Source organism: Coenobita brevimanus, chromosome 78, assembly GCF_032717465.1.
Source record: "Coenobita brevimanus isolate Jiangsu-jjx chromosome 78, ASM3271746v2, whole genome shotgun sequence".
NCBI classification, from domain to species: domain Eukaryota; kingdom Metazoa; phylum Arthropoda; class Malacostraca; order Decapoda; family Coenobitidae; genus Coenobita; species Coenobita brevimanus.
This window is the reverse complement of record NC_137031.1, coordinates 47,754,929-47,774,856: the sequence shown is the minus strand read 5'-3', so window position 1 is coordinate 47,774,856 and position 19,928 is coordinate 47,754,929. Positions and strand designations below refer to the sequence as shown.

At 41.9% G+C, this 19,928-nt stretch overlaps 1 protein-coding gene across 2 annotated transcripts in view; it reads right to left on the bottom strand.

Annotated features, from left to right (window-relative positions):
- The window catches only part of Sin1 (SAPK-interacting protein 1), a 50,055-nt gene extending 30,360 nt beyond the window's left edge, over nt 1–19,695 (bottom strand). For both annotated transcript variants that reach the window (XR_013898958.1, XM_080279285.1), the window contains exons 1-6: nt 19,565–19,695; nt 15,479–15,613; nt 14,754–14,882; nt 13,503–13,672; nt 8,389–8,564; nt 7,109–7,279 (exon numbers count right to left, since the gene is read on the bottom strand). Coding sequence is in view for 1 of the 2 variants with exons in the window: in XM_080279285.1 (XP_080135411.1) it covers nt 7,109–7,279; nt 8,389–8,564; nt 13,503–13,672; nt 14,754–14,882; nt 15,479–15,613; nt 19,565–19,637 (854 nt within the window). In the remaining variant the exon portion in view is untranslated. The remainder of the gene's footprint in view (nt 1–7,108; nt 7,280–8,388; nt 8,565–13,502; nt 13,673–14,753; nt 14,883–15,478; nt 15,614–19,564) is intronic.
- Nucleotides 19,696–19,928: the final 233 nt, after the last annotated feature.

Sequence of the window (19,928 nt, the reverse complement as noted above, 5' to 3'; positions counted from 1 at the left end):
CAAGATCTAACCAGCTACTTCATCCACACCCATTATCTCACATCTAAATCCTCCATCAACTAATGTATCCCTCATTAACTGTGTGTGTGTGTGTGTGTGTGTGTGTGTGTGTGTGTGAGAGAGGCATGGGGTGTCCCAATACTCCACCATGAAAGAAAGACTGAAGAGTTATTTCCAAGTTTTCTGTGAAAGTGAGTGCTTTTGCAACTTTGCCATGCTAGGAACTTCTTTAAACTTAACTGGAGCCCACCAGTTCCCCAAGCTTTATCATATGGTGATATTACCTTACTACTAAGGATTTATTACCATCATCAGTCCATCCAAAGCTGGGGCCAACAAATCAAAGAGAAAAAAAAATGATAGTGGGAGAACTACTCAACAGCATCTCCAATGTAATGAGTCACACACTCATTCACCCACCATTCAAACCCTCAGAATGTTGACTCTACCTCACAGGCAAACCATTCCACAATATGTATTTCATAATTAACTATCAGTAAAGCCGTTTCCATGACTACCAGTATTAAAATGGGGACACCAAACCCTTGTCATGTACTCCTGTGTACAAAGTTCATCTAATCAACTCTATCCCTTGTTTGCTGCATAGCTTCATCAGTCTCTATTACTTGCTTTCTCACACCTATTTCTCACTTTCTCACACCCTCATCTGCCATATCTATCCATCTTCTTGATCTACCATGCCTCCTCCCACACTAAATTCATTCACATACACTCTTTTCACCCCCCTATTTATAACCATTCTCACCATATGACCATACCATCAAGCCACACTCTTTTACAAAATGCTTGAGATAGAAAAAGCATAAGGTGCCACTGAGAAAAGACTAGATAACAACACTGCTCTTGTATAGTGGAAAACTATGTTAATACTGTACAGTAGCTACACAAAAAGTTGTTTTCCTCCACTTTACTTCAGTGATGTCACCAATCCCAAGGTAACGCCCTTGAGTTAGACATGAGACAAGAAACTTCCCTTCCCCTAAGCTCAAAATTTGACAGCACAGAGGCAGATCAGCAAAGAATTGGCCTGTTGCTGGTTCCACACAGAAAATCATAACCAATATGTGGTAACTGTTCATTCTGGCAGTCCTTTGTTGTTGTTGCTTCACCTTGGTCAGTTTGGCTGAGCTGACCTGTCAATTACAGGTAAACATCTGCTTCTGTGGGGCAGTCCTACAGGTACACTCACTCCAGAAAGTATCGGTGCACTGTGGGTCTGATGACATACGGAATGATTCGACCATAAGCCAGTGACAGCCCGTTAATACCTGTATATATTATATCATTTACAGCCATTCTCTACTCATTATGAAGGACACAAGAGTTATCTAATATAGCAGTCATCTATCATCTGTGATGCCTGAGGGTGCGAGGTCAGAACCGCAGTTTCTAGTTTCCTTTGTTCCGTGTGTCATAATATTTAACACATATTCTGCACCGATACTTTCTACAGTGAGTGTACAGTACACTATACTGTATACAGTGTGTAGAGATCCAGCACCCTCTTAATGCTATACTGTACTAGGGTTAGACAAGGGTCCTTCCCTGGGCAAGGTGCAGGAAAATATGAGGAGGTCTGGCTTCTGGGTGCATGCTGCAGCTGCTCTACTCAACTGTAAAGAACCACTGCATGTGGGCTCTTTATCTGTATGTGTGTGTGTGGGGGGGGGGGAGAAATTGTGTGCTCCTTCCCTGTCACCCTGCTTTTTTAATGGTACAGACATGAGTGGAGGTCAAAGCATGTACAGTCCAAGAAAATACATAAGTGGGCATGCCCTAGTGTTTTCAGCATACAACAGGATTTGAAAGTCAGCAAGGAAGCCATAGGCAAAATACTGCAATTATGAAATAAAACTACATGCCCCCTGCATATGATGACTGTCTCTAACAAATGACACAACTTACACATGCAAGTCTAGCAGATGTATTAGAGCAGGCAGGTTCATTTCAAGGGTATAAGAATATCTGGCTCATTCTGCAAAATAGGATCAATATGATTTTCTTTCCAAACAGCGTAATGCACAGCATGGAAATCCTCATCTAGGCAAGGTATGCATATACAATGCAGCTTTTGCAGGCACCAGATATTTTGAACCAGTAAGTGGTGGGGTTTCATTCTGAAACCTACCAATATAGCGATATTCAAATTACCATAATGATACGGAAATAATGTTGCAAAATTATTAACTAACTGAAATCCATTCACAAAATAAACAAGACACACACAGTTATTTTAGCTGAAAGACAAAAATGAGTGCACACAGAAAACCCAAAATGTGTCCAATGCCGTAAAAAAATAATAACAACGAGAAATAATATCCTAAAGCTTGTGATGGCTGCAAAATTACCACACATAAACCTGAAAGTAAAAGCTAACCTGCCAGAATAAGGTGAGAATGGTACAAACTGTACCACACATGTTCAATAATAAAAACAAAAGGGCAAAACAAACATAAACAGAAAGAAGAAAAGCAGAACAAACAAGCAGGAGGATGTATCAAATTATCAGAATGCTACATACATGAGAAAAAAAATGTAGCAGTGTTGAGAGTGTACAGAGGCTAACACCACAGAAGTATGACATTATCTTCATGTTACAGCATGGGAAGTTGAAGGACTCAACATAAGCAGGAAGGAATGATCTGGCATGGCTTAAGACAAAAATGCTCTTACATCTGACAAAACTTGGGGGCAGTTATGATTTCTTGCTACATGGTGAGTATCCATACAAAATAAGCCTCAATCCAGTGGCTGGCTGAGGTGCACCCTTAATATCCACAGAACATAGTGGTTGTTGCAGGTGCTATTATACCTCTTCCTCAACCTTTGTCACAAGGAAGCCTAATTAACCCTGTAAGACTGTCTGGTGATATCACATTCAAGCAATCCTTACTACAAGTCAGGGATGCATATTGTACTGCATGGGAACTTCCTCCACACAATTGGTACTGTACACTGGGGGAAACTGGCAAATCAGCTTTGTACTGCAGGTTACAAGGGAATCTTTATTGGGCAATTTTTCTCTTGTTTATTGGGGATAAAGTCAAAATCTACATCAAATCTTTTAACAAGAACTTATTGTACATAAGTGACATCCTCCCTAAAGGGGGTAAAGGTGCTGATACTGCCAGAGTAAAAAGGGAGGGGGGGGGGGGGCTCAGATCATATATTTTTCAATGCATCTGGCTTAAGACAACAGCTACAAAACCTTATTATGTGAATCAGATGGCCACTCACACACCAAGAGATGGCACCAAACAATATCACATCCTATCAACTGGGTACCATAACATCTGTTTAATACTAAGAACATTAAGCAGGGCAATTCAATAACTCATAAGCATATTTTACTAGAAGCAGTGAAAACTATTACACTGGTCCCTGCAACAAGTGGGAATCAGCAGTCTACTTCTCTACCACAAGGTTAGGATGCCAAAAAGCAGGTCACAAAAGCAATCATTCCAAGATAATACATTAGACTGTAAAGCTACATAGATACAGATGCATTCCATTCACATGGCACAAAATAATTCAAAACAGTCTTTTAATATCAGTATATCTAAAGTTAATTTCTCTGTTCCACATGGTTGACATCAAGCACTGTATTTAGGAACACTAATATGCAATACCCTGTACTTCTAAATAATGTACATATCTTCACATTGCCTGGTTTAAGACATATATGATAGTAGAATGAAGTACCATAACTCCCTGCACATAAGCCATGTACACCAATCAGTGTGAACCTGAAAGCTTCTCAAAACCTCACACCTCGAGAAATCTGAAATCTTCAATCAAAAGTCATATCTTTAATCCTCAAGGGTAGTGCTGGTACCTGGCACTGACATAACATGAACTAACATACCTTTAGCAAATTTTGGGTGCTCCAAACAACGCAATTTAAAACAACTGTAATCATTATACAGTATACAGGCATTACTTGTTTTACAATGGGGTTTCGTCAGGTCATACCTTATTGTATACCGATTTTATCGTAAATCGGGAGATTGAAACCCATTACTGTATAAAAGGGGGGTTATGTCAACTCAACTTCCCAAAGTCACCTAACCAAGACTGAACCATAAATGACAACCCACCTTCATTCCTTCCTGCGTTGGTCCAAGTCATCTCCAAGTTGTCCCCCAAGGCTAGGGGACAGTCTGTGCTTATAGGCACTAGTGGTCAGCCTCTGAGTCAGACAGGAACAGGTTAGGGGGAAGGGGAATCCGGCCCATACCTGCACCAACCTTAGCACTGGGACCCATACCTGCCCCAACCATAGCACTGGGGCCTACACTGGCACTGACCTTACCACTGGGGACACAAATCCACAGAAGTAATCCCTTAATTCACGCGAACTTTTTTCATGCGATTTCGGTTATCGACGAATTTTTTGTACAATAATTAAAACATAAAATTATAGTATTAATATAAATAATTTTAATATAAGAGAGAAATAAAATATAAAAAATGCCTACCTGCTGCCCGTGTGCATAAATGTGTGTGTGTGTGTGTGTGTGTGTGTGTGTGTGTGTGTGTGTGTGTGTGTGTGTGTGTGTGAGAGCTCAGTCTACCACGCACCACACAGTCAGTTTGAATCCGACGGTCGAACCGTGCATGACTCGCGAATTGTTATTTGTGGCTTATTTTTCTGCCTTCCAGTGATTGCTTGCCTTGTTTGCCAACATGGGGCCAAAGCATAGTGCTAGTGACGCATGTGGTAATACACTAAAACGGACTTGTAAAGTGATGTCGCTGACAGAGAAAGTTAAGGTGTTGGACAAACTTAGGGAAGGAATGTCGACGACAATTCACCGTCAGGACAATTCCCCATCATTTATTCACATACCAGTTTATTTAGCAAGTACAGTAAACTAGTTTTTTACTTATATGAGTTATAAAATCCCCCTGAAAATTAGTTATTAAAGTATTAATTAATCAATAATAAGTATATTTATAGACTGACAGGGAATCGTCCAGGGTGGGAATTGTCCTGACGGGGAATCGTTCATGTTTTGATAGTGAACTGACTTGATGGTGAATGTCTCAGAACCGTATGTTTGGGGTGAATGAGTCAACTGTTCTTACAATAAAGAAGGCAGAATGTAGCATACGGGAGGCAGTGAGGGATAGTGCACCAGACTGTGCTAAAGTGTCTCCACTTACGCCATCTCCTTGACTGCATGCACGGTGTGGCATGGGGCACTGTCCTGCTGCAGCACCTCAGCACCAGTTGCTGCAAAACAGCCGGCCACACGGTTGTCTAAAAGGCTCAGGTAGACGTCCTTGGTGACTGAGTGGCCTTTGGGGAAGACATGCAGATCAGCCACGTCCCCGTACGAGAATGCATCCCACACCATGAGGGAAGGAGGAAGCTTGGTGGACTTTGCGGTGTACTCTGGGTCGCAAGGATCCGATCCTTTCCGGCGCCACACCCTGTTGCCTTTTGTGTCACTGACTCTAAATGAGGATTCATCGGACCACAAGATTTGTCTCCATTCATCTATGGTCCAGGAGCTGTACTTATGTGCAAAAGCTAGCCTCTTTTTCCACTACACCTTGGAAACAATAGGCTTGCTTTGAGCTCGCATCTTCTGATATCCCAGTTTTATTTGGATATATTTCTGAATGGTTCGTACACTGACATAGTGGAGAAGCATGGGATTCTGTTCCTTTATCTGTCTTGCTGTAGCAGCCGTGGCTCAGTGGGTTAGAGCGCTCCGCTCTGGCCGAAGGGTCGGAGGATCGAATCCACCCACGGGTCATTGGTAGACATCAGGAAGGGCATCCGGTCATAAAATGCTACATGCTCCAGTCCAAAAGTCCTCTACCCAGAGGCAACGCCTTAGCCCTTCGGGGATACCTGGCGTAAAAAAAAAAAAAAAAAAAAAAAAAAAAAAAATTTGCTGTAAGGGTGGGATTTTCCTTCAACTGGCGCCTTATGTGAGCCAAAGTCCTACCACTAATCTTGGGACGCCATCCCCCACCATGTTTGTGGCGGGGCATCTCACGCTCTCCAGAGGCCTTAAACTTAGATACGAGGCGGCATACTGTAACTTGGTTTATGCCAGTTTGCTGACTTATTTCCTTGGTACTTTGCCTAATTATGATGCTTTGACTAACCTATCACTGAATTCAAAGTGAAATAAAGCTAAACAGGTTTATGGATTTTCATTGCCAGTTTCCCAGCCCTCTCTCAGCGGATTACGAGAAAATGCTCTATAGCAGGAAAGCTAATATATTTTGGGCAGCCAGAAATGTGTGAGAGTACTTCTCTTCCACTATACCCTCAGTCCAGAATACTAATTTCTAGTCTGAGGGAGGGGGGGTAATTGTTCCCTGGTCCTGGGGTACCAGACAATAACACTATGCCGGTTTCTAATGTTAAATGAACAAAGGACCTTCTACCATATGTTGATTTCATTCCCTTAACCATTTAAATTCCAGTAACATTCTTCTTAATCTATTCTTGCTAACATCAAATGACTTTATTCAACTTGGGAAAGATCTATTGTATTATAGAGTTTAATGAAAACTATTCCCTCATGATGTCTGAAAACTCTAACCTTAGCTGAATAAAATCAACAGTAGATAGTAAGAATAAAATAAAAGAGACGTCCCTGGGCTCAATGGAATAAATGATGCATTTTGAAAAAAAATCACTCCCCCCCCTGCCTTATTTTCTGCACAACTCATATTTGAGTTTTATGGTGTTCTGGGAAGAGAGAAGGAGTACTGCTCTATTATGTGCTGGGAGATATGGTAATTATCTAAAGTCTAACACTACATCAACACAAACATGTGCACAATAATAAGTTCCATACTTCATTACAAGTCACTCTAAAGCAACAGAAGTGGACATAACAATGTGAGAGAACAGAACTGAACATTCTGCATTACAGAAAGAATGACATAACTGCATGTTAAAAAGTGCACTATTAGTACAGTAACTAATTATTTATAATCTGGGAATTGAATGGAATGCAATGTGTTGTCTTGAAAATGTTTTTGTTAAGAAGCAATAAAATGAAGAAGCCTCATACAATCCAAGTTAGTGGAATATTTACAAAAGGTTCTTGTGACTTACAAAGTGACTACTATGTCCTGTGAGGGTCCTCGGACATTCTTCTTCTCGACTAGAGCAAGGACATTAAAGCCAAATTTGTCAATGACATCTCGGCTGCGAAGCGCTTGAAAATCCCAGTCCACCTGGCCATCCTCCTCTGCTATATGAAGTGCATAGTTCTCCACACCACCTCTGCAACACACACATCAGATTATTAATCATTATTCTATGGTGGCTGCAACAGAAATCGTGACATAACAAATGCAACAGAAATTATGACATGATTGTGTATCAAGATTAACCCCTTAAACGCGGATCGTCGCGTTTGCGACGCTCGCCAAAAAGGACATGACGGCGGAGCGTCGCGTTTGCGATTCAAGTTAATTTTGAATAAACGCGGGCAAGGATGCTCCAGCTGGTATTGTCTATCAGTACCACCACCCTTTAGCTACAATTAGCATACTTTACCTTTGTACTACTGACCTCCGTTGTTGCCAAGTATCGCGTTTTTCCCCCTTCCCCCCCCCACCACGGCCCGGCCAGCCTGGCTGTGATACATGGCAGCGCTCTGACTGCTCAGAACTGTAAATCTGCGCTCTCCTCTCACAAGCAGTTTATGCTAATAGGAAACGTTTGTTTCCCCAGTTGTAACACTAGCTTTTTTTCGCATGGTTTGCCCCTGTTTAGCGTCAGTTTACCGCAGGCTTTCAAAGTGACATTATGGCGAGTTCTAGCTCTTCTGAGTCAGTGCGAGCGGCTGACAGGAACGAGAATAAAGTGACGGGCATAAGGAAGAATAAAAAGCGCGCCGCGGTGATCTTTTGGGAAGTAATATGATTGAAAATAATGTAGTATACGTGTTTTTAGCTGTGAAAATGGAAATGTTTGTTGAGTGACAGGAAGACCGCCGCCGCGCTGCATGTCGGCCGTATGCTCCGTTGATTTTAGCCTTATTTTCAGTGCTTATTGTACAAATACGGATTCCAAACTACCTGTACGTTGTAGTATAAAGTTTACTGTGACAGAATGAGGCTGTGGTAGATGGGAAACTGGGTTGCTGGAGGTGTGAAAGTGAAGATTTGGTTACCCAACTTTGCAAGTCTCCACAAGTCCTTGGGTAGTCCACGAAGGCTCAACATATATATATATATATAATATTACCATACCAGCAATTTCACATAACTTTCAAAACCAGTCCCCCATTTTCAATTAACCATGCATTAATATTCCTTCACAGTGTATCATAAAATAATACTTACAGTACATATACAAAAATAAAGTACAGTACTATCCCTACATACTTTAAAGGTGGTTGTCTGTTTTCTTTGGTATAAAGCCAGCAGATGAGGCCGATGAGATCAATGACCCGAGCTTGTTGGCAGTTGATGATGGAGACAACCATTGGGTAGCTAGGTGTAGGGTCATCCCCCAAGAGAAGATAGATGCTTATGCGCCTTGAAACTACAGCTGTGTGGATCTGTGCAAAATACAACATACTGTATATACTTTCAAAATACATAATTTCTAGGCATTATAATGCCTCTTCTGAGTAAGACGAGGCTGTACAATGTCAACCACAATGTAAAATTTCTTATAAACCCTTCAGTGTGTACAAACTTTTGAACTTCTATAAAGTTATAAAACACTGAACAATACAAACCCACAAATTTACTGATTAATAACACTTTATCTTGTACCTTGATGTAATACAATTGCTTTAAGATTTCAGAGCAAAATACAAAGGCAAACAGCACTGAATATTTGTCATAATGGTACATCAGACTACATGCCACTGCCACATACATATAAAAGGTAATGTATTTATCTCATAATACTTTGGTGTAAACGTTTCTTGCACAGACAGATGCATTTTGGAGTGCAACAAATATCAGAAACATCTGGTAACAAGTATCCGATGTGTATGGAAGAGAAGACTTTAGGAATGAGACTGTGTGTGGTGGAATGAATAGGGAAAAAATTTTTGAGGTGCTATGAATACTGTCACTGATTTCACATACATAATATACTGTAGCACTATAGAATGTGCCTGGGGACTAGTAAGCTATGGTGCTTCAACTGGATGGGGCCCATTAAGGTGTAGTTCTGAGCTATGGGTGGGGTTTATCACTCAAATAATACAACTCAGGTAAGCAGTTGGTCACTCTTCCAACAGAGCAGCAAAGCCCCAAGCTCTAATGCTCCTAATGGGATAATATTGGGAATGCTGGATGATGATGATGATGATGGTATCTTGAGGCATCAGGTATGTCAACTTTTGCATGGAAACTGACTAGTTGCATTACTGAGGAGGTACACACCAACATGGTGGTAGGTGGGGGTCCTCACCATCCACTCACTTGATGTAGTGCTGCTCTTTCCTCTCTTCCTTCCTCCCTCTTATGTCGTTCTTTCTTTCATTCTTTCCTCTTCCTTCTGTCTACGGGTGACTCTACACTGAATGACAAAAGGGAAATATTCCCCCCGAGCTAGACCTTATTAAATCATATAACCCTGCTAGGTGACAGGAGGGCACCATCCCTCCCGGCATGGCAGCTACCGGGCGTTGCTTGAATTCAAGACCCTCTGGTCCCGAGTTTGATGCTCTACCACTGAGCCACCCTGCCCCCCAGACACTGAGTAATAAGCCAAATGGTTTCCTGTACACCGGGAAACCATTTGCTATGCTGGGTGGTCACCATATAACCAAACTATGGTGCCTGATGGTTTAATGGGCAATTAAGGCACTCCAACCGGATTGAGCCTGTGTCAGTTCATAGCCAAGGGATGGTTGGGGTTTACTGCTCATGTAATGCCACTCAGGGATGAGTGAGGCTGGTCGTTCTAACCTTAAATGTCAGGACCAACTTACCTAGCCCTGGGCTCTTACACTCCTTATGGGGCAACACAGGTTTAGATGATGGATGACTGGATGGATACACACCAACTACTTCTACTCAACAGTGAAGCATGAGCTGTGAGCTACATGGGCCACACTTGTGTGGACAACAAAGAAGTCCCTTGGGCCTTCTGATGAGGCTAACAACTGGTTGTAGACAAGCCAGCAACCAGAATGGGTTAGATATGACAATCTACAATTTAACCACAGCAACTACAGTCATCTAAATGGAGGAGTTAGCTACCCTGTGGCACCTGAGTACTTCCCCATTATGGGAAAATTCTCTGATGCATGAAGGGAGATTAAGAGAGGGCCTTCATGCTATGTACTAATGTAGTGTATTGGCCCCACTGCCTAATACTGTTTTTTAATGCAGTGTACTGGCCCCACTGCCTAATAGCGTTTTTAAACACCTGGTAGTCAAGTGTGTTTGGGTGTTCCAACCAGCTGTTGCCCACTGGAGTCTGTTTCCAAGGGGCAATTGGGGTTTTTAAACACCTGGGGGAGGCGGTGGCTGAATCGGTAGAGAGGCGGCTTGCGGTCCTAACGGACCCAGGATCGAATCCCGGCTGGGGCAGGGAACAGTTTAAGGATTTGAATTTCATGAAAGCAGACTTTCCTGATCTACCAGATGACCCGCCGACATGTCGTAAAAATACCCCCGCTAATACCAATACACCAGTCCTGTATGAGACAGCCCTAGCATGTATTCAATATGGACGGTGGGTGTTAGCGCCGAAGTGGTGACATGTGGAGGTGTAGGAGGACTACTGGGCCTTGGGATAGGCAACTGCCCCCAAGAAATAGGCCCTGAGCCTTTGCCCAGAGTCGGACACAAAAAAAAAAAAAAAAAAAAAAAAAAAAAAAAAAGTGTGTTTGGGTGTTCCAACCAGCTGTTGCCCACTGGAGTCTGTTTCCAAGGGGCAATTGGGGTTTCTTGCTTATGTAATGCTGTTCAGGGAAGAGAAACTAGTCACTCTCACTTTCACTGTCTCAACTAAGACACTGGATTGGTTGAAGGTTTGGTGGACAGATGATGAGTTAGTGTCATGACAGAAGTCACATGCCACACCATTCACTGTTAGGTACAGCAGAAAAGTAATAAAGGATTTAATACAGTTAAATAGCAGAAATAAATATCTTGTGACTTCATCCTGGCAAAGGAGTAAAGAATCTGATGGAACTGTTATACGAAAACTTCCATTCCTCATCCAAAATGAGATATAATTCCAAAATTCCCTTGGATATGGTAATAACAAAGAAGAGGATGCATAACAAATGCTAATGTACAGCTTCAGCCCCTACAGTGGGTCTCCCTGGTTACAAATTTATGGGTGCATGCCATGGAATACATGAAAAACATAGAAATTTTTCAATGTCCTATCAGGAGTGTATAAGTCATGGTCTAGGCTATTCAATCCAGACACTAAAGTTGAAAGTGATCAGTTGTTCTCTCCTGAGTGACATAAGCAATACATATTAAATCTCAACCAACCACTGGATTAGACCCTTACAGGGCACTTCTGGATGAAATGCCTCAACTCTACTGGGTGTCTATTTGTGGGTTATATGGTTACCACCAAACATATTACAATATTTCACGCATTACATGAAACCATTTGACTTGTCACTCAGTGTAATGCCTTCTAATATTGCACTACAGGAATGACAGGATGGTGGGCAGCCCCACCTACCACACAAATGTTTCATAAACTGACAATTTTTTACACAGTTCTAAAGCACAGCAGGAAAACATGAGACAAATGTAGATCTTATCAGAAAGAAGCAGAGACTTCACATCCATAAAACAGTGTTCTGAATGAGGAAACTAAAGTAGGAGCATGGCAACTGCACCACCATAATGTAATGTGAGAGAATGAAGGAAACAACATGCATCATTATCTTGCTATCAGTCGAAGATTAATGCTTGTACCCTATTTATCATACAGTTAGTACTGTATACTGTACTATACTTTACAGTACAACAATGTACTATTGCGGCCAGGTGTTGTTATCCACCTTCGTCCAGCCAACTCGTGTATCTGGCAGAGCTGCATTCACGAGCACAGAAGTTGCCTTCTATGCATTTCTGTCGAAAAATATCCCTTCAACTTAGGGCTTGTACTAATGAATAAAGCAATAGTAATACTGATTTGAAGGTTTGACTAATAACATGAATATATCACATTTATTATTTAATAACTGTATTGTTTCTCTTATAATGCAAAGCAAGTGACTTTTACATTTGGTTCCATGCCACGACTTCCTGTACATAAGAACATAAGAAGAGAGGATAACTGCAGTAGAGCAGTTGGCCCATGCTAGGCAGCTCCTCGAAGAATAACTGAATTACTACAATGAGATAAGGACAGCAAAGAAGAAGGCTCTCCCCTGCCCTCAAAACCCTCCAGCCGAAGCCGTTAGGAAAAAATCAGAAAGAACACCACGCAGTACAGAAAAACTAGCATCGACATTTTATAGGAAAGTGTGAAAGGAGAATAGAGACTACCAGACAGTAGTGTAACCTGAAAAGGAAAAGGTATGAATGAGTACTGTATTGGTTATAAGATTTTTTTTTTTTCTATACCCAACCCTTATTTGTAATATGCTTATCTAGCTTATGCTTGACACTTTCAATGGAAAAGGCAGCAACTACTTTACTAGGTAGCTTATTCCATTTGTCTACTACTCTATTACCAAACAAGTTTCTACCTATTTCCTTACTGAAACAGAATTTCTCTAGTTTGAAACCATTACTTCTAGTTCTATCATGTATGCTCACTTTAAGTACCTTGCTAATATCTCCCTTATTTATACCCTTCATCCACTTAAACACCTCAATTAAGTCTCCCCTTACTCTTTGCCTCTCTAGTGAGCGCAGACTTTCTGTCTGTCTTCATATGACAGGTTCCGAACATCATGTACCATTTTTGTCATTCTTCTCTGTACATTTTCTAACGAGTTAATATCCATTCTATAGTAAGGACACCAAAATTGAACTGCGTTGTGTAAGTGTGGCCTCACTAATGCTAGATAAAGTTGCAGTATTACTTTAGATGACCTATTGCTCATGCTTCCCGAAATTAATCCTAGGACCCTATTTGCTTTATTTCTTGCATTAATGCACTGTTGCCTTGGTTTGAGGTCATTATTAACCATAACTCCTAGATCTCTCTCTCGCATTGCGATTTGCTAATTTCTTTGTTATCTAAGCCGTATTTAGTATCTCCAATGGTCTTGCCCACGTTGAGTACTTTACATTTTTGAACGTTAAATTCCATTTGCCATGTTTAACCCGCCCCATCCCAACGTTTTCTGGGCAGTGGGATATTTTTTGACAGAAATGCATAGAAGGCAATTTTTTTCTCATGAATGCAACACTGCCACATACATGGGCTGGCTGGACGAGGGTGGATAACACCTGGCTGCAATAGTACATAGTACAGTACTGTCACTAGTGAACAGTACACTTAAAACTATCTCAACTACAACAATACTTGATAAAGCAGCTCAACTAACCGTGCCATCAAACTTCGCATATTCAATAAAAGGATTATTTACACCATCAGGATACTGCAGCACAAGGCGGGAAAGAAGAGAAACTGGGGGTTGCCGAGCCACAGGGGAGTCTTGGCCTGAGCCCCCACTTATCACAGCTTTACGCGAAAACATCTCATTCAATTCACTTTCTGTAAATAGAAATACAAATAAAAATAATACAACAAAATTTTACAAATTAAATATGCAATATGATACAAGGCATATATCACTTTCCAACTTTTTCCATTGTTCTTTATTCCCTCTTCCCTCCCTCTCTCCATCTGTAACAGTTCCTTAATTTCTGATATATAACTCTCCAAGAGAACACTGTCTTCTCTTCCTTCCTTCTCTGTTCGTTTTTGCCTTTGCTTCCTTTACTAGCTCCTTTATTTGAGCTCTTTCTTCCTCATTTGCATCTCTCCTTATCCAAACATTCTTGAACTCCTCTTTGTTTGATAATTTCGATGTTCTGTTGATGATTTAATTTACCATTACCTGAGACTTAAACTTTACTTTCTCGTACCTTCCTAGCCAAAACACTTCTTCAATCTCTTCCTAAACTTCGTTGTTACCCTCCATAACTACTGATACTATCTCTTTAGCCTTACTCAGTTCTTCTCTTTCTCTTTCTGATGTTACTGTCATAAGAATTTTCTTTTACTCCTGAAATTATCACACATTTTTTCTTGTCTGCTATATCCCTGACTAAAGATTCTCTACTTCTTAGTGAAGGAACGCTGTAGGGTGGATGTGGATGTGGTTGAGAAGATTAGGAGAAATACACTGAGGTGGTTTGGACATGTGAAGAGAATGGAGAATGAAAGACTGACTAAGAGGGTGTATGTAGGTGAGGTGGAGGGAGGGAGAGGGAGAGGTAGACCGAGGATGAGGTGGAGGGATGGAGTTGAGAGGTATATGAGGGAGGGGGGGGTGAGTTGGGGGGAGGGTAGTCAAATGGTGGGTGACAAAGCGACTTGGAGGCGTTTTGTCTGTGGCCACCCTTTGCGGGATTAGGGCGTTGGGCTATAGATAGATAGATAGATAGACAGACTTATATCTTCCCCTTTACATTCTTGAATCTTACCAACCCCACTGATATACTATGAAAAATGAGATATGATGATGATGACACTGAAATACCTGTACTGTATACAAAGAGAAAGCAACAAAAAACAAGTGATTAACATTACTTTAGACTGAAAGCAGAAATACATGATAAGCATAGCCTACCATCCACAGGGGCAGGATTGTGTTTCCACACCACCCTCTTAACTTTGGAGGCATTCTTTTTCTCTTTTCTCATTATCTCCAGCCGCTGGGCAGTGTATGACCTCTGACGGTGGCCAACAAAGTCCATATCTGGAAAAAAAAAAAAAAAAAAAAAAAAGTCATGTGTAATAAACTAGAGGGGCACTCGGTGGAATGCATCTCTCCGACATGGGCAATGTAATTTCCAAACTACTCTTCATAATGGGTTAGGGTTTTTCATCACTGATTATGGTTTCGCAAAAAGTGTTTTCCAGATCCAGAATCTGTAGTACAATCTGGATCCATTAATCGATTGTTCCCTGGGACATGGACTATCTACTCACCAAATCTGGTCCAAATCTCTCTTTACTGTAGTTGTTGTGTAATCCTGCCAACAGACAAACAAACTACCAAACAAACAAACAGGGGTGAAAACATACTTGCCCTGTCAGGGAGGATAAATAATCATCAATACTGCAGGCAAGCATTCATATACTAGTAAAGTCTATACCGGTACTATAGTGTTGTAAAATTTACAGGACAATTTGCAAAACATTCTCTACTGCTATTAAGTACTCTGCAAAAATCCAACTTTCCCTCCATTTCATTGGTTCCTGTGCCATATTTTCATTCTCCAGCACATACACAATACAGTACAGTGTATACGGTACATATGATATATAAAGATGGAGAGCGAATGGCCTAACCTGAGGCGATGTCGAGGGAGTGTGGGGGAGGCTCATCTGATTGGTGATGTGGTGGAGAGTCTGTATCAGCCAGAGCAGGGAATTCCACCACTGAAGCTGCCCCAGCCTCTGGCTGTACCACCACCTCACACAGACCTGTACACAGGGGACAAATGTGGTAATGAACTGGTCACAAAATCAAGCCACATTCTCACTTTGAACATTTCATCATATCGTATCGTATTGTTTGGAAAGCCCCCAGCATGCTTGCTTGCCATGGCCCTGATCACCTAATGGTGGCTCTCCATGCTGCTTGATCTCTGGCAGCATCTCCCTTCATCCTTATCCCCGAGGTCACACTCTATGACCTCATCCCAGGTCTTTTTTGGTCTGCCTCTCACAACCCTACCCTTGACGTTCACACTTCTCACCTTCTGCATCCAACTGCCATCTTCCATCCTCTCAATATGCCCAAACCATCTCAATCTACCCCTCCTCATCAAACATCGGTACATTCCAGTCCCATCCTTCCTCTCAACTCTTCAATTACAATCCTAGCCCCCCCCCCCTGCCAGACTTCACATTCAAGGATGCACTACACTGTACATCCATCTAATCATTGTCATTTGTGTACATTTAAGCCTATGCATAATATCCTCTTCCTTTACTGCCCATGTCTCACTACCATACAGACTTACACTCTTAAGACATGTCACATACAAAGATCCATTAGCACTAAGGGACAGACCTCTCAATGTCAGGAGAGGCAACAGCTGCCTGAAATTCCTCCAACCACTCCTTTCCCTAGCCACAGAGTTAGTACCAGCCCCACCTCCAGCACACAACATGTCCCCTAAATACCAAAACTCCTCTGAACGCTCATGAGACACTCCAGCAAGATCAATCCTTTCATCCTGACAATCTTTACATGCTATCCCCAACACACCTCACACACGAAATCAGCATTATTTCACAGTCTATATCCCTCAGATGCCTTGAAGTTCTGCACATTGTGTAGGCATGCAAACTTCTCAGCAGCAGCCTTCACCTCGGTCCCACATACTAGCATCCCGGCACCACGTTGCTGACCTAACCACACCAATGCCGCCTGGTCGATAATGGCATGCCAGGCCTGGGCCATTACCTTCCTGCCGCCGCGACGTGTGGTTTCGGCAAAGTCCTGTCTGTACTGCATAAGCTTGTCACGTGACTTCTTGATATCGAACAATGTTGAACAGGCTAGATCATATTCACGAAGAATGCGTCCTGTGGTCTAGCCCGCATCAACCATGCCCAATATCTCAAGCTTCTTCTCCAGACTCAGAACCTTCTTCTTCCGTTTCTCAGGTGGTGGTGAGGCCATCACCACACACAAGAATAAAGCAGAGCAAGGCCACAACCTGAAGAAGGTAGGAAACCACGACAAACACAACCGCAATCACAGCCTTTGTTGCAAGCGGAACCACTCACGAAAGGCAGAAAGGCGGGAACTGATGTGCGGGCATCCGTTCGCCAGCAAGCAGTACAGTACAGCGCTGCCATATCGCACCCAATGGTTGCTTTCGAGCACAGAGGAAGCAACACGCAGCAAAATGACCTCTGCTTATGAGGGTCACTTTCGTTTGCCCTGGCAAGGGTTAGTACGTGACGTCAACAGCGGATGACCAGTAGATCACTGACTTCGGCAGTGTATGACTAATGCGTCCTGCCAGGCGACTCTGACCATTTGGTAGGGAAGTGGACAGGCACGCGTGGTGGGGTGTTTCCGAACTAATCCCGGAAACCGGGGGACTCCCACCATTCAGTGTAACGGCGGACAGGCGGTTTTACTGTACGCTTACTCGTGGCTTGTGGCCTGTGCTAGCCTAAATGCATGGTGGCCACTGGTACCCCTCAGCCAGGAACAACATTCGCCTCCTCCGTTCAAAAATAACCACAGTATTTTCTCGAAGATATGGTAAATGTGTTTCCCAAGCAAAATTACACAAGTTACATTTACCTAACATTACCAAACCTAACCTATCCCAATAGGGCTGCTTGGCTAAGGTGTAGAATGTGGTATTGAAATGAATACCCAAACTGAATGGAAGAATGGAAGTGTATTGTACATTTACCTAACATTACCAAACTTAACCTATCCCAATAGGGCTGCTTGGCTAAGGTGTAGAATGTGGTATTGAAATGAATACCCATACTGAATGGAAGAATGGAAGTGTATTGTACAGTACAGTATTGTACTGTACATACACACATACAGTACTGTACTGTGTACAGTGCAGTACTGTACTATCATATACATTGGTACAGAAATTACTGTACTGATACTCTTATTGTAATCATAACGTGGGAAGGAATTTCTCTCTTTGTGTGTGTGGTGTGTGTGTGTCTCCTGGTGGCCACACGATTTTCAACCTTCGATAGAGAGGCAGACAGGCACTGGAACCAAACATGTACTGTACCCCTCAGCCAGATACCATGCTCACCATGTCCTTTAAAAAACAACCAGGCAAAATTACAAATTACGTACCGTAGGTTAGCTTTACCCGACTACCAACATGCACTATGACTATCACTGGCTGCGTTGTGTCAGTTCCCAACGCATTATGACTGAACCATAATTTGGGGCCTCTGGCCGCATTATGTCTAACGCTGCTGCGAAGTACTGTATGGAGTAAAAAAAAAAAAAAAAAAATGGGCAGCTTTTGCCGCCCGCGTAAAGTCCATCATTTTTGCGTTGACTAAATTTGGACATAAAATTTGCCTCCCATGTTATATGAGTTTTGTGCTACAGGATCATGTGAGCGCTGACTGTACTTCAATATTCTCTCTTACACCACCAAGCTGCTGGTAAGTAATAGAAGCCTCCTATCATTCTGATCTGATAGAACAATCCTATCAATCTGATCTGATAGAACAATCAAGTTACTAAGGTGAGGCCAAGGACACTACAGTTAATTATGGCTAAATGATTGGCTATGGAGTGTTGGATTAAAAAATGTTCTTTTCATGATACGGTTACGGCCCACTTTACCTGTCACTGGGCAGCTTGTCTCTTATGCCCCACCTCCTTCCCCAAATTGTGGCCTCATGTCTACAGCCTCTCACTCTCTAAACAGTGGCTCTTGGGGTGCGGCTTAAGAGACAAGTTGCCTAGTAACGGATACATAGTCTTTGTTAGCTTAATACCCATTATGTGAAAGTAAGACTGAAGAGGTTCTTTAATCAATAACATAATAATCATGGATTTTAATTTTTTTTTCTCTTGTACAATTTGTGGCATCCTAATATATTTTTAATATTTATGATGTCCTTTATACAATTCTGATCTTCATTTCTAGTACCACCCCATGATAGAAAAAAAAAAAATCATTGAAATTTTGGTCATACTCATTCATTCATTCATTGCCAGACGCCATGTATCCCAAACGGGGTGGCCAAGGGCTTAGAGTTACTTGTTTTACAGGGAGGGGCACTAATCCTCCACCAACCCCACTTGACGTAGGGATGCCAACAGCATCTGGTGTTCCCAGGCGGTCACCCATCCAAGTACTAACCAGACCCAACGTTGCTTAACTTCGCACTTATAAATACTGCAAAAATACCATATATTATTGAGCTCTAACTTAACCTAGACCTAACCAGGGCATTCTCTAGTTCCACTCGCCTTGGAACCATTGGTACTACACCACCAACCTGCAACAGGCTGAAACTCGTAACTCTAAGGTATGGTTATTATTTTACAAGCGGACCCACATCGAACTTTAATCTGATAGAAGTGAATGAATGTTTAAAGTTTATTAAACTGGTTGTTTGTATGTCCTAATTTCTCCTAAAATTCCTTGGTTGTACAGAAGTTAAATGCAAAAATACATTTTTTATGCCTATTAAAATTGGGTGGAATCCTGTAATAGGTATATCATACACAGTCATATGAGTGAATTTTCGGATTTCATTAATTTGGATATGTCCTTCACTATCCTAACTTTCAATATATACAAGTGCCTACACAAGCATGCTGAAGTACACACTTCACACGACTCCGTTTCCTGGAAAACCACCCTATCAGCAACTTCCAAGTCTCGATTACACACACGGTTTTGCACCAACCTGTGTCATCACTGGTTACATAAGAATTCTGTATATGTGCAAGGAGCCATTGTCTATCATCATAAGTTGCCATGGCTAATAACAATGCGGTGTCATGTCTGGAGTGGTCATGATGCTGCCTCTACCCTCACCAATCACTACCATTCTGGATAAACCGACGCGTTAAAAACACTTCATTACTGCCCCATATAACCTAATATTGGCGTCCTTTAGTAAGAGTAATCTTACACTTTTCATCTATAAATACTACTATCCCAAATTCTGCAACTTAATTCGGTTGAACATTCATTAACTTAGGATACTAAAAATACAATATCACAACCGTGCCGATATGCTCCTTACAGCGAAATATCCATTTTCCAGT